This window comes from Condylostylus longicornis, unplaced genomic scaffold (genome assembly GCF_029603195.1).
Source record: "Condylostylus longicornis isolate FDR11 unplaced genomic scaffold, ASM2960319v2 ptg000049l, whole genome shotgun sequence".
Taxonomy (NCBI): domain Eukaryota; kingdom Metazoa; phylum Arthropoda; class Insecta; order Diptera; family Dolichopodidae; genus Condylostylus; species Condylostylus longicornis.
Genome location: NW_026578018.1, coordinates 6,965,623 through 6,979,203, shown reverse-complemented (window position 1 = coordinate 6,979,203; position 13,581 = coordinate 6,965,623). Strand labels below are relative to the sequence as shown.

The following is a 13,581-nucleotide window of genomic DNA, read 5'->3' as shown; positions in this document are numbered from 1 at the left end:
ATTGAACACGGCTAAGTATATTTTTACCGCAATAATTTTAGCGGCATAAATTTAGTTTTTTTATCATTTATCTTTAGCAATAATTTGAAATTACAATGTTTCTTTTTTTTCAGAAGATAAGTTGATGAACGCCAGAAAATTCTACTACAATGTCTCAACTATTTCGAGACCTTTGACAAGCATAACATGTAATGCAAGATGTATATAAAATAACGAACATTTAAAGTTATAAAAAAAAAATTAAAAAAATGTTTAAGTTGAGAAAATTTATAAGATAAGAAGAAAAATCTATTTATGTAGCTATACAGATAAATTATATCAAATATAATATTAAGGAATGTTGAGTTTAGTTTTCTTTAACTATAAAATATTTAAAATTTTTCTATATGTGTGTGCATATAGTAATTGTAGTAGATATCTTCTGACTATGATATAAGGACATACACATAATATATGCTTTTATATAGAAAAAGACATTAGAATTATATAGTATATTATGTAAGTTGAGTTTTCTATTTAAGAAGAAACAAAGAATATTCGTTTTATATATATAGGAAGAAGTAAGTAAATTCAAGATAGAGATACCTTAACCCCCATAATACATTGATATGGTGTCTAAATTCTATTCAGAAATATATTAATAAGCTGAATTCAGTGATACATTTTTTAAGCTGAATAAAATTTAAAAATCGTATTATTGCATTATGGAACTTAAGGATGTATGCAAATATTTATTTTTTTTTTATTTCAGAAAAAAAGACGCTTTAGAATAAATTAAAAAAAAATATATATATATAATGAAGCTTATATACTTCTATACTACAACATTTATAAATTAATCATATAGGCATATAGGAGAACAACCAATTACATTTACAAATTTTAAGTATTTCAGTTTTTTTTATGTTCATAATGGTATTTTATAAAATTTACCACCGTATTATCAATGAAAATTTTTTTATTATACAATATAAGATTCCCATAAATAATATGTGTATACAAAAGGGATGAAAAAATAAAATGAATGCTTTAATTATTTTTTAAATAATTTGTTTGGATGTTTAATATCTAAATTTTCTAAGTTTTTGCTTTTTTTCTATAGGTTGGATATGAATAAGATAAGAAAAATAATCATAAATATCATTTATTTTCTTGTTAATATATAAGTGTATATATATGTATGTATATATATATATATATTGTTATTTCTATATTATTTACAAGTGCATTATTATTATTAATTTTAATTCAATTTTCATTAAATCACTTTTTAAAATCTATTTAACTGTTGAACGTAGTCGCATATTTATTGATATAATTATAATAGAGAAGAAGACCGTTCACATACTTGTCCTATTTGTTTATATACTTGTCTTATCCACTTTATATCATAACGAAAAACAAAGAATATACGTATATACATCAAAATTTACTTTAACCAACTCATTGAACTGAAAAATTTTATTAAGATGCCCATCAAGCTATATACAATATAAACAATATGCAGATGAACTTAAGATTTGCAGATAATCTTTTGGTAGATACCTTCTTAAGACAATAAAAATAAATGAAATATATAATTTAGAATTCATTATCAAAAAGTATTAGCACAAATTATGTCATTCCTGCTAATAATGACAATATATTTGTAAATGTCATTATATTTAGTAACATTTTCTATTATACTGAGAAAAAATTTCTACAGTTTACTTTATATGTTAGCATTAAATTTAACAGAAAAAAAACTAATTAATTTAATTATATTTCGTATTTTTAATTGCATTTTGAACGTTTTCCTGATAAATTTTTGTAATTTTGCGTCATACTAACTTACATAATTTTAAAAATTACTAACATCTATATATATCGAAAATTTTAATTCAAATATGTCAAGAAAATAAATGAAAATATTATTTTATAATTTTATTTTAAATCTACTATTTTTACCTTAGTTCAATTTCTAGAAAGAGACAAAAAAAAATACATAAAAGTGGACAAAACAAGTGTCAAATTTATATTTGATGTTGAAATAAACAAATATTTATTAAATGTTAAAAACCTCTACAAAAGGTACAAGTACAAAGTACAAAACCTAAATTTAGTGCAAATTTAATCTAAAATTTAATAAATTAATCTAATTTTTTATTTTTAAATTTAATATGATTAAATAAAATTTTAATATTTCTTACGAAATAATTAAAACAAAAAAAAAATTTATATGTTTTTTTCTTTGAATTTTAATATTTCTACTATATAATACTTAAAATAATATTATTTTAAATTTAATTATATTTTAGAAAAGATAAAAGGTGATTTGAATAAATTTTAAACTAAATTTTTAATATTACATATAATAATAATACACAAAAATGAAGTATTGACAGAGGTACAAAATGTATAAAATTGCTAATTGGGAGATTTTTACTTTTATATAATAATTATTACAGAATTACGTATTGGCATAATATCATCCTGTAAGTATGCAATATATTTTTATTTTTAAATTTTTTTCTTTAAAATCAGTATTGCCATCCGACATTTCTTTTTTAATTTGTATTAATAATTTGTTTTTTAAGTATAAATTGCATAGATGCATAGCTATTAACATGTATTTAAAAGGAGTTCAAAATTTATTGAAAAGTGTTATATACATAATACTGTAAGTAAAACATAAATATTTCTAAAGAATTATAAAACATTTTCTTTAGAAATATTCATATTTCTTGAGGCAAGCATTTTTTCAAGCTTGATACGTTTTTGCTGTTGATTACTTGATGCAAAATTTTCTGTGATTTTTTTTAACTTTTGCACTTTTTGCATTGCATATTTTAAGTATTGCATTTCGTTGAATACAGTGAACAATTGCGGGTGATTTCCTATTTATCTTTTTCTTATACGTTGTAATTTACATTATATTGCGCTTTGTATTTTATGTTTGGTAGTTTACTAGAAATTTCACTACATCTAATTTAACAGTAAACTTTATATCGAAGATTTGAACCACAATAATAAATGTTAAAATGCATTTATTACATAATATTTAAAAATATGAAAAAAAAACGAATACATTTAAGAGAAAATGCGAGTATGCATAATAAAAATTGGATTTTCAAAAAGAGTTTTAAAATAAAGAAGACTAAATTAATAGAAAAAATTTACAAATAGCTATAAAATTATTTTGTTAAGAAAAATTCAAAATAATTTCTATAGAAAAAAGATTATGTCTTTTCTCTTAAAATTATAAAATGTTTTCATGAAAATAAAAGACTTTCTATACAAAATCTTCTGTTTCTTTAATTCCGTATTTATGTATATGTTTGTACGTACTATACAAAAAAATGTAATCTACAATAAACCTAGCAAAAATACATTTGAAAGTATTTGATGAAACAAAAATTAATATGTATATAAACATATATATATTTTATTTTAAAAGTAGCCATTTACTTCATTGATAATAGGTGGTTCTACTGTTTATGTACATTTTTTTTATATCTTTTTTTGTTTTGTTTTTTTGTTTTTTTTTTTTTGTTATATAAATTATTTAGTGTATTTATGATAACAAATTTTTCGTTACCTCATATCAAAACCTATACTGACACCGGCACATATTACTACTACAGCATCCATAATATTCCAAAATTCACGTAAATAGCTGCCTGGATGTAATATTATGCCTAAATCTACAACTTTAAGTAACATTTCTATCGTAAATACACATGTAAAACAATAATCGAAGTAATTTAGAATTTGATTGCGTGGGGAATCTTCATTAACTGGATCTTCTGCAGCTAAAGCTATTGATGATAAACATATTACAATCATAATGAAAAAATCGAAGTAACGTAGATTAACAACCCAATGTGCTCCACGCCGTATTCTTTTATATATAATAAATTTTAATGATGTTTTGTTTAATTTTGTTTTTTTGATTTTTGATGTTTTTGATTTTTAATTTTGTTTTGAATTTTTTGATGTATTTGAGTTGATATTTATGTGTTAATTTTTGTATTTTGATTCAAAAAAAAAGAAAACAAGAATCGAGAAAAAATTTGTAACAAAAAAAAATAAAAGTAATAAAAAAGAGAAATAATGAAATTATTTATAAAAAAATATTAGTACTTACGTTACACATTCTACAATTAAATTATTATTTTGATATCTATAGTTAACTAAATAGTTTTGGTGGAATTTAAAATTAATTTTGCAAAAATAAAAAAAAATTTTATTACTCAAATTATTCAAACATGTAACACTAAACAGTGTGTTTTTTTTTAAATTGTTAATTTTTAATAATTTCCACCAAAACTACTTATTTTATAACTTACGAATATAAAATATATTTAGATTAGTTATAGTTTAATATAAATTATATATATATCTTAAATAAATTAATTAAAACTTAAATAAACTAAAGAATTCAATAATCTAAAACTAAAATAATATTTACGGATTTGTTGGTGATAAAATGAACATCGAAGAATATGGCAGCATTGGTTTTGGCCCTATTTGATCTTCTTCTTCTTCTTCTTTTTTCTCCTCTTCTTTTTTCTTCGCACTATGTTTAGCAACCGCTTCTAATCTAGATGGTGATACATCACCTTGTAAAGCTTCCATTTCTTTTTCTAATTCTTGTAATTGTTTCTCTTTATCTTCTTCAACTTGTTCTTCTTCTGCAGCAGTTAATTCTTGAGCATTTGCTAAATTATCGACAGCGATAGCCAAGAAAACGTTTAGCAGTGTATAGTTACCAAATAGCACCAAAATTATAAAATATCTAAAACAAATATAGAATGGAAAATAGAAAACCGAATAAATCACCAAATTTTATATATCATTATATTAGATTATTGATATTTATTTTATTAATTATACGTATATATATTTTTTAATTATCTTACAATGAATATATCATTCCCTTTTTAGCTCCACCTTGTGATATAATACCTTGATACATAACTTCATTCCAATCTTCACCAGTTAATATTTGAAAAACTGTTAATAATGCAATTGGAAACGTATTGAAATTTGTTTCTGGTGTACCACCTCTCAAATTAAATTGACCACCAAATAATTGCATACCCAATAAAGCAAATATAAGAATGAACAAGAAGAGCAAGAATAGCAATGAAATAATAGATCTCATTGAATTTAATAATGATATAACGAGATTACGTAATGATGACCAATATTTTGTTACTTTAAATATACGAAGTAAACGTAAAGCTCTTAGGACGGATAAACCAAATGATCCACCTTTAACTTCTGACCATATAACTTCAAATATTGAACCACTAATGACGACACAATCAAAACGATTAAACGATGATTCAAAATATATTCTTGGTCCCAATGCATACATTTTAACGAACATTTCAGTCATAAATAGGCCAAGAAATGCAAATTCGGCAATAACTAAAAAATAAAATTTACAATTAATTAAAATTTTTTAAAACTGTTTACTTTAAATCTTACATAAGAAAGAATTTAACCATGGTGGTTGTCCATAGTGTTCAACAGCAACGCATACTGTATTTAAAAATACTAATACGATTACGAACCAATAAAACCATTGCGTTTTAACTGTATGCCGGATCCAAAAACGAAAACGTTTTTCTGCATGCCAAAAACCCTTACAGCTACCTTGGGTATTTCCTTTTGATTTTAAAAAACCATCATCTCCATAATCATCCTCAGCCTCTTCCTCTTCTGTATCAGTCGATTTTGATTTACCCAAGCTTTTCAGTTTTTTTCTTTTTGCAGCGTTACGGCGCCTCGCTATCATTTTTAATTTAAAAAAAGGAAAATTGATTCGACTATCAGCTTGTTATGATTTCAATTTTAAAATAATTTACCTTCGATTATGTGCATTTTTTCTTCTTCTGTTGTTCGCTCTTCCGCTAAAATTACTTCCTCTGTTCATATGTATTTTCACAATTAAAAATTTTTAATTGTTTAGAATTAAAAAAAAAATCAAATAAAATTAAAAAGAAAATACGATTAGAATTTTTCTTTCTTTAAGAGTAAAATAATATTTTTATAAATTATTAACTTTTTAGATAGACATTTAATAAATACATATATGTATATATATAAATAACTAAAATATATTAATATATTTTTTTTATATAAAGGATAACTATATATTTAAATTCTAACATTAAAATGTAAAAAATGTCAATATTTATTTTGTGTGTGTCGCTTTTTTTTTAAATCAATAATTTTATAAATGCATTCGGATTTATACTCTACCAGCTTTACATATCCACTCAACGTAACCATTTAATTCACGTTCTAACTGCTGTTGTCGTCTAAGCTTAAGAAATTCTTGCCTATTTTCTACTTTTTCTCGTTCTTTTGCGAATTCTCTACAATAAAGATGAAATAGTCAAAACAAAACACAAATGACAGTAATGACATTTAAATGACACATAATGTATTGGCAATGTAATAATTAATAATAAAACAAAATAAAAGACAAAAAAAAAATTCTAAAAAATAAAATAGAAAAATTATAATACAAAAAATTATATTTAAATTAATAATATAAGTAAACATGAAATTTAAAAAGTCAAATAATATTCAATTTAAGAAAAACAACAAAAACAAAATGTATAATTTCTGTAAACTATATGTAATGAAACTGTTATATGCTTAATTTATGACACAATGAATTTAATGTTATTAATTTCCCAGCCATCGGGTAAAATTGGTTTTTCCTTATTTTTTCATTCGTTATTTCCAAAAGTATTAATAAAAATTTCGAATTAATATTTCGCGATTTTATCGTTTACAATATTTCTTTTCTCGGAGACAGATGAGTGAAAATGTAAACGCTTTTCCTGAAATCTTATATAATATGGGAATTGAAAAGGTAAATTCAAAAAAAAAACAACGATAACCATATGCTCAAAAAACTCAAGTCAAAAAATTTCATTGTATAAATTCTCTTTTTTTGTACATTCTAGAAAAGATACATTTAGTTTAATTAATTTTGAGTGAATTATTTTAATTAATAATTTTCATTTTGTTTTAAAAAAAATTGGTATACATATAATATCTTTTTCAATTAAATAATTTTTGCTACTGTAATATTTTTCTGTTATCATATTAGCTAGCACTCCAAAGTGATGGAGATTTCTTTTTCATTTAATAAAGTAGAACTCTGAAAATTTCCAATATAAATTAATTTAAACTTTTACTTATATTTACATTTATAACAGTTTTTCTTTTTGTTCATATTGTGTGCTCGTTTTATAGATTATTAGCGAAACATATTCGAAAAAATTTAATTTTTAAAATTAAAATTAATTTCTTAAATTTTATACAATAACATTTTTAAATTATTTATTATAAAATAAAATCGACAGTATAATAGGCTCTCTTAACTTAATTGCCAAATTAAAATAATTTTTATTATAATGTGAAACAAGATTTAATATATTAATTGTCCTTAAAAATGAACAAGTATAGCATACCATCAAGCTCAAAACTAATTTTATAAATGTATCATTGATTTGATTGTACTTTATAATATGCAATTATTGTTATAAATATAACAAGGGGCAGGATTAATTAACTATGATAATTCATATAGGTATATATAACTTATATGTATAACAGTATAAGACTTATGGTAATTTTTATACAATTGGAAAGTATTATTTTTATACAATTTGGAAAGTATTTTTGGAATTTTATTGTATTTCTGTGCTGAATTTTTTAAAAAGTGAAACATTTTATTATTTTAGCAATATCAATGTGCTTATGTGTTAAGTATTTGGAGTGTATTCATATAGTTTTATATTATATTCCATTGTGCCTTTGATTCAATCCTGGAATTCTTGAAGTTATTTATAAATGTATTAAATTTGATATGATATATTACATGTATATAATACATATATAAAGGAAATTTTTTTATGTATATATAAGAGTTAAAGTGTATTATATATAAATGAAGATTAGATTTATGATTTTTTTTTTTTGTAGAAATTTGAAGTAAATTGGTAAGAAGTATTTGTGGTTATGTTTTGAAAATAGGTGGCTGGAAAAAATAATAAATTTCACTATAACGATAAGATTTTTTAATCTTATATTTCTAAATTAACAGAAACATAATTTCATGCTTTTCCTGTGTAATAGATAAATATAATTTTGATTTAAATGTAATATAATATAATATATAGGTACATATTTGGGTTTTCTAGGAAGTATAAGAAATTATACATACATGTATATAAAAAAAATTTCAGTTAATTTTATTAAGAAATTTTCCAATTAATTTTAAGCTTAAATTAATTCATTAAAATTCGATTTCATTAAAATTTTTCACTAAAAGTATAACGCGCATTATTTAAATTCATTTTTATATTAATTTTTAATTATAATTCTAATTATTGAAACGATATAAAAACAACTTAATGTTGACATAAATAAAAATTAGTTTTGACTTAAAAAATAATATTATTTTTAATATTAAAAATAATTACGAATATTTTATTATTTTTGTTTAGTAATTTTGAATTTTCAATAACATTTAATTTAAGTCCGAATTATTCTTAATTTACTGTAAGTAAATTATTAATAGTGATCTTAAATTAATAATAGTGAATTTAAAATGTGCTTTTTATGTTTATATTATGGTGTACTTAAGACACAATTTTATTTAAATAAATAATACATCAATATTATTATAAACACATAGAATAGAATCTAAAATATTAATAACCTTGTAAACCCATAATGCATTCAATTACATTTATATATATTATATTATAAGACGTGGCATAATTATGAACAAATGAGAACTATATATAATGATTTATTTTTTTAAACATAACTATTTTTGTAAATTAAATAAAATAAATTAACAAAGTATATATAAACAAAATTTTATATAACTAAAAGGAATTTAATTTCATGGAAATTATTCTAAAACAATAATAAAGAAAAATGAACAATAAGGAAATTTTCAATGTAATAATAAATAGCAGCAAGAATTTGAACTAATTTAAACACAAAATTTAATAGAAAACTAAAACAATAAACAAATAAAAAATATTTAATTTATTTTTTGTTTTTGTCTCCTCTTCATTCACTCTAACTTATATGGAAATAATATATAAAATTTTCATTTTCATTTTCATAATTTATAAAATTATATAAATAAATTTATAATTTATTTCCAAAACTATATATAAACCAAAATCTAAACAAAATTATTAACTAAAAATTTAACATAGAAAAACTAAAATTTAAAATCAAAAACTAAACTTTCATACAATTTTCATAGTTTTCACAATATATAAAAATTATTCACATTTTTATATAATTAATATGTGGTTTTTTTTCAGTGTTTTAAATGAATTTCAATTTAATTTTTCAATATATACGCATATGTATGTGTTTTATATGTATAATATTTAAAATAGCACACAGGGAAATAAATTATCATTTTTTAGAATAATAGGGAAATATATAATATATTTATATAGAATGTATATATGATTAATTTTATTAAATTATAATGAAATATGTAAAGGTATATATAGCAATTTTCTATATTTTTTGGGGGGAATCATATATATGAGAATTAATAACTATATATATTTATTGTATTTATATAAATATTAGTGTTTAACGAATACATAATACAATATTAGATTTTTATTTCATATTTCTTTTTGGGGATATGGTGGTATATATAGTAATAATAAAATATTATTATTATAAATAAAACTTATATATATGCATATGTAAATATATATATATATATAAATATATATCATAGGATCAGTTTTTAAAACCTGCTTGTGTTATCCAATTAAGATATGCAGCCATTGCATCCTGAAATAATTGTGTTGATCTCATTTTTTGAAATTGAACACGTCGCTCAACACGATTTCTTTCATTAGAGAATTCTCTATATTTTTATACATAATAACGGTTTAAAATTTTTTTTTTATTTTGATTTTACTTCATATACATTTTTCATTTAAAGTATATATATATATAATAAAAACTAATAAAAATAAAAATTATCAAAAAAAAATGAAAATAAAATAAAAAAAATATAAGAAAAAAAATAATCCTTTGAAGATAAAATTATTTAAAATTTTTAATTTTTTTGTTTTTGTATATATAGATTACACATATATATAATTTAAATTAGAAATTGAATAAATTAAAAAAAAATGTATTTGTTATAGAATAAGACTTACCCGCTGAGAACACCGAGAACTAAATTGAGCATAAAGAATGATCCAATAACTATTAAAGGAACAAAATAAATCCAATTGTATGTTGAACCCAAAGCATCATTTGTCTGTAATCACAATATTATAAATTTGAATAAAATTTCAATATATTCTATATATGAAATATTATTAAATTGATTTTTTTTTTTAACAATCATTTCATGTGATTGCTAAATAAATATTATTATACAGAAGCGGATTAGGTAAAATAAAATTTTGGTAATTTCTTAAATATATAATTTATTTTGCATTAAATACATTTGGAAAACAAAATTCCAATAATTTAAGCGAATATAATAAATTAGTTTTTAATAATCTGTTGTACTACAAATGAGATTTTGAATTTTCATTGGACAGTAAATTCTAAAAATTATTTTAATTATGAATATTTTCTCATACGAAAAATATTATTTGTCCAAACATCTGTATTCTCAACAATGTTGATAATGAACCAACAAAAGTTCAATAATGATAACACTTATTAATTCATATGCCATTTTTTACTTTTCATTGCTATGTTATTATTGTTATGAAAGTTACTCTTATTACTGCTATGAGTGACAATTAGTTTTTTCACTTATCACTGATATAATTTGAATAATAATTAAAATACATTTCTAAACTGAAAAAATTTGACTTAATCCGTCACTGTATATATATTTAATATATAATAAATTAGTTTTTAATAATCTGTTGTACTACAAATGAGATTTTGAATTTTCATTGGACAGTAAATTCTAAAAATTATTTTAATTATGAATATTTTCTCATACGAAAAATATTATTTGTCCAAACATCTGTATTCTCAACAATGTTGATAATGAACCAACAAAAGTTCAATAATGATAACACTTATTAATTCATATGCCATTTTTTACTTTTCATTGCTATGTTATTATTGTTATGAAAGTTACTCTTATTACTGCTATGAGTGACAATTAGTTTTCTCACTTATCACTGATATAATTTGAATAATAATTAAAATACATTTCTAAACTGAAAAAATTTGACTTAATCCGTCACTGTATATATATTTAATATATATGTTTTATATGTATAATATAAATTAGATAAATAATATTATGTAATTTTTATTATACATATATATTTGATTGTTGCCATCTTTTAAGGATATTTAATTTTTTAACAATTTATTTTTTTATTTTAAATAATCGCTTTAACTTTTTTAAGTTAATTTAATTATATTAAATTAAAAAAATAAATTGCACTTTTCTGTACTTATTGTCTTTTTCTTTTCTTAATAAAAATATTATATTTTTTAATATTAATGTTAACTTAAAAATTTAATTGTTATTCATTTACTTGCATACGAGTATAAATATAATAATTTAATTGTAATATATTACTTAAGCGTGAATATATGGAGCCAAAATATTTACTTCAAAGATGTGCAATATGTTATGTATAAAATTTTCTTATATACTTTATATTATAATATATTTATTTTCAAATTAAAATGAATATCTACTTTTATAATACGAATATTTTAATAATATTATCTTATAGGAGTAATAAAATAAAGAAAAACATAACAAAATATAATATTAAATAAAATGTATATATATATATATTATTAATATACTATATATATATATATATATATATATATATACATGTATTATAAGAGGATTTATACAATTTACTTTGGGGACCAAATTCCAATTTTGTTTTAATATTTTAAATTTTAATATTCCGAATTTTTTTGTAATAAATAATTTGAAATATAATTATAACTAAGGGATTTTTAAATTTTGAATATCAAATTTATACTTAATATAACAATATAATAATTTCTTTTATACATATATTTTTATATGGTGCATATAAAGATTTCAAAAGTTTAAATAAAAAAAAATAGGGAATTAAAGCGTTTATATTAAAAAATGTAATTATATTAAATAATGTTTATGAGCTTTTTGACAACACGAATATATATATACGTAATATAATAGTTTATTTAAATAGTGTATAGTATAAAATGTTATTGATAGTATATAATAATGAATGAGTTAAATTCAATTCTGTATAAGTATTAATTTTATGTTGTAAAAACAAAATTTATTTTTTGTAGTAAAATCTAAAAATTAAATTATTAAATTTTGAAAATTATAGATTTTAATATTTTAATAAATATAAAATTTAGTAAAAGTAAAGAAGTATGAGAATTTTGTTTGAAATTAATGAATATTCCAACAGCAATTATTAAAACAAATATTATATATGTATACAAAAACAAGTTTAGATTTTACTACAATTTTGTTTCTATAGTTTATGTATCGTATAATGTTGTATTTAAAAAAAAAATTATTTCTATTAGCAAACTAAACAAAATTGTATAAAATTGTAATAATTATATTGATTCTATAATATGTACTCGTATGTATATATAAAAAAATTTATAATATATTTATAGAATTTTTGAATATAATGTCTAGTCAGTGATGAGAGTTTTAATTAATTCATACTAAATTTTCTAAATTTTCATAATCTTCATAATTTTTTAAATTTTCATTGTTTTTCTATCTGTACGTCTGTAGCACAAAAAAGTAGCCCCAAAACTTCTAAAGATTTTAATCGAAAATATTCAAAATTTTTTAAAAAATTTGCAAAAATTGTAGCCAATCAAAGTTTTTTTTTTGTTTAAATAAAACGATTTAGAAATAACTTTGTGAAAATTTACGGTAATTGGCTATATTTGTTTTGTCATAAATGATTTAATTTATATTTTATATGAAATATTTTTTTTGCTTTTCATTAAAAGTATTTGTGCTATACTTAAAAATATCGGTTATCCCTACTAACATTGTCTACTACCCACCACTGTATGATAACAAAAGTATGTGTTAATTATGTATTTATGAGAGCAAAAAAAACTATTTAAAATATTTTATTAAAGTGCCTGAAATAAATTCTTATTGTTTTAAAATTAACTTTAATTTGAAAAAGTGTTTTTTTTTTATTTTGCCAAATTGTTGAAATGAAAAGTAACTAAAGACATGTTGTTTTTTTTTTATTATTTTGTGTTTGTTTATGAAATATTGTAAAAATAATTTGTGTTTTTTTAACTTTTGCTTTTTGCATTTTTAAGGTTAACTAATAAAATCACAAAAAAAAAATTACTACATACTTTAAATTACTTTCATAAATAATTACTTTCAATTTTTTTTTTATATTCTGAATTAATTTTTATTATACGCATGAGGATCAAAACATTACAGTAAAAAAAAAAAACTAGCAAAAACGATACTCTCACCTGTTGTAACTGCAGTCAAAAATTTTTTTTTTTACAAAAAAAAATTAT

General features: G+C 20.1%; 1 protein-coding gene across 18 annotated transcripts in view; it reads right to left on the bottom strand.

Annotated features, from left to right (window-relative positions):
* Positions 1-13,581, bottom strand: part of LOC129611363 (voltage-dependent calcium channel type A subunit alpha-1) — an 83,697-nt gene that overhangs the window by 61,926 nt on the left and 8,190 nt on the right. For 12 of the 18 annotated variants that reach the window (XM_055524486.1, XM_055524488.1, XM_055524484.1 and 9 more), the window contains exons 7-13: positions 10,224-10,327; positions 9,810-9,925; positions 5,856-5,915; positions 5,476-5,778; positions 4,902-5,415; positions 4,451-4,777; positions 3,578-3,880 (exon numbers count right to left, since the gene is read on the bottom strand). In XM_055524486.1, coding sequence (XP_055380461.1) covers positions 3,578-3,880; positions 4,451-4,777; positions 4,902-5,415; positions 5,476-5,778; positions 5,856-5,915; positions 9,810-9,925; positions 10,224-10,327 — 1,727 coding nt within the window. Of the gene's footprint in view, positions 1-3,577; positions 3,881-4,450; positions 4,778-4,901; positions 5,416-5,475; positions 5,779-5,855; positions 5,916-6,252; positions 6,369-9,809; positions 9,926-10,223; positions 10,328-13,581 lie in introns of all 18 variants that reach the window. The other 6 variants (XM_055524478.1, XM_055524481.1, XM_055524469.1 and 3 more) reach the window with 1 other exon arrangement.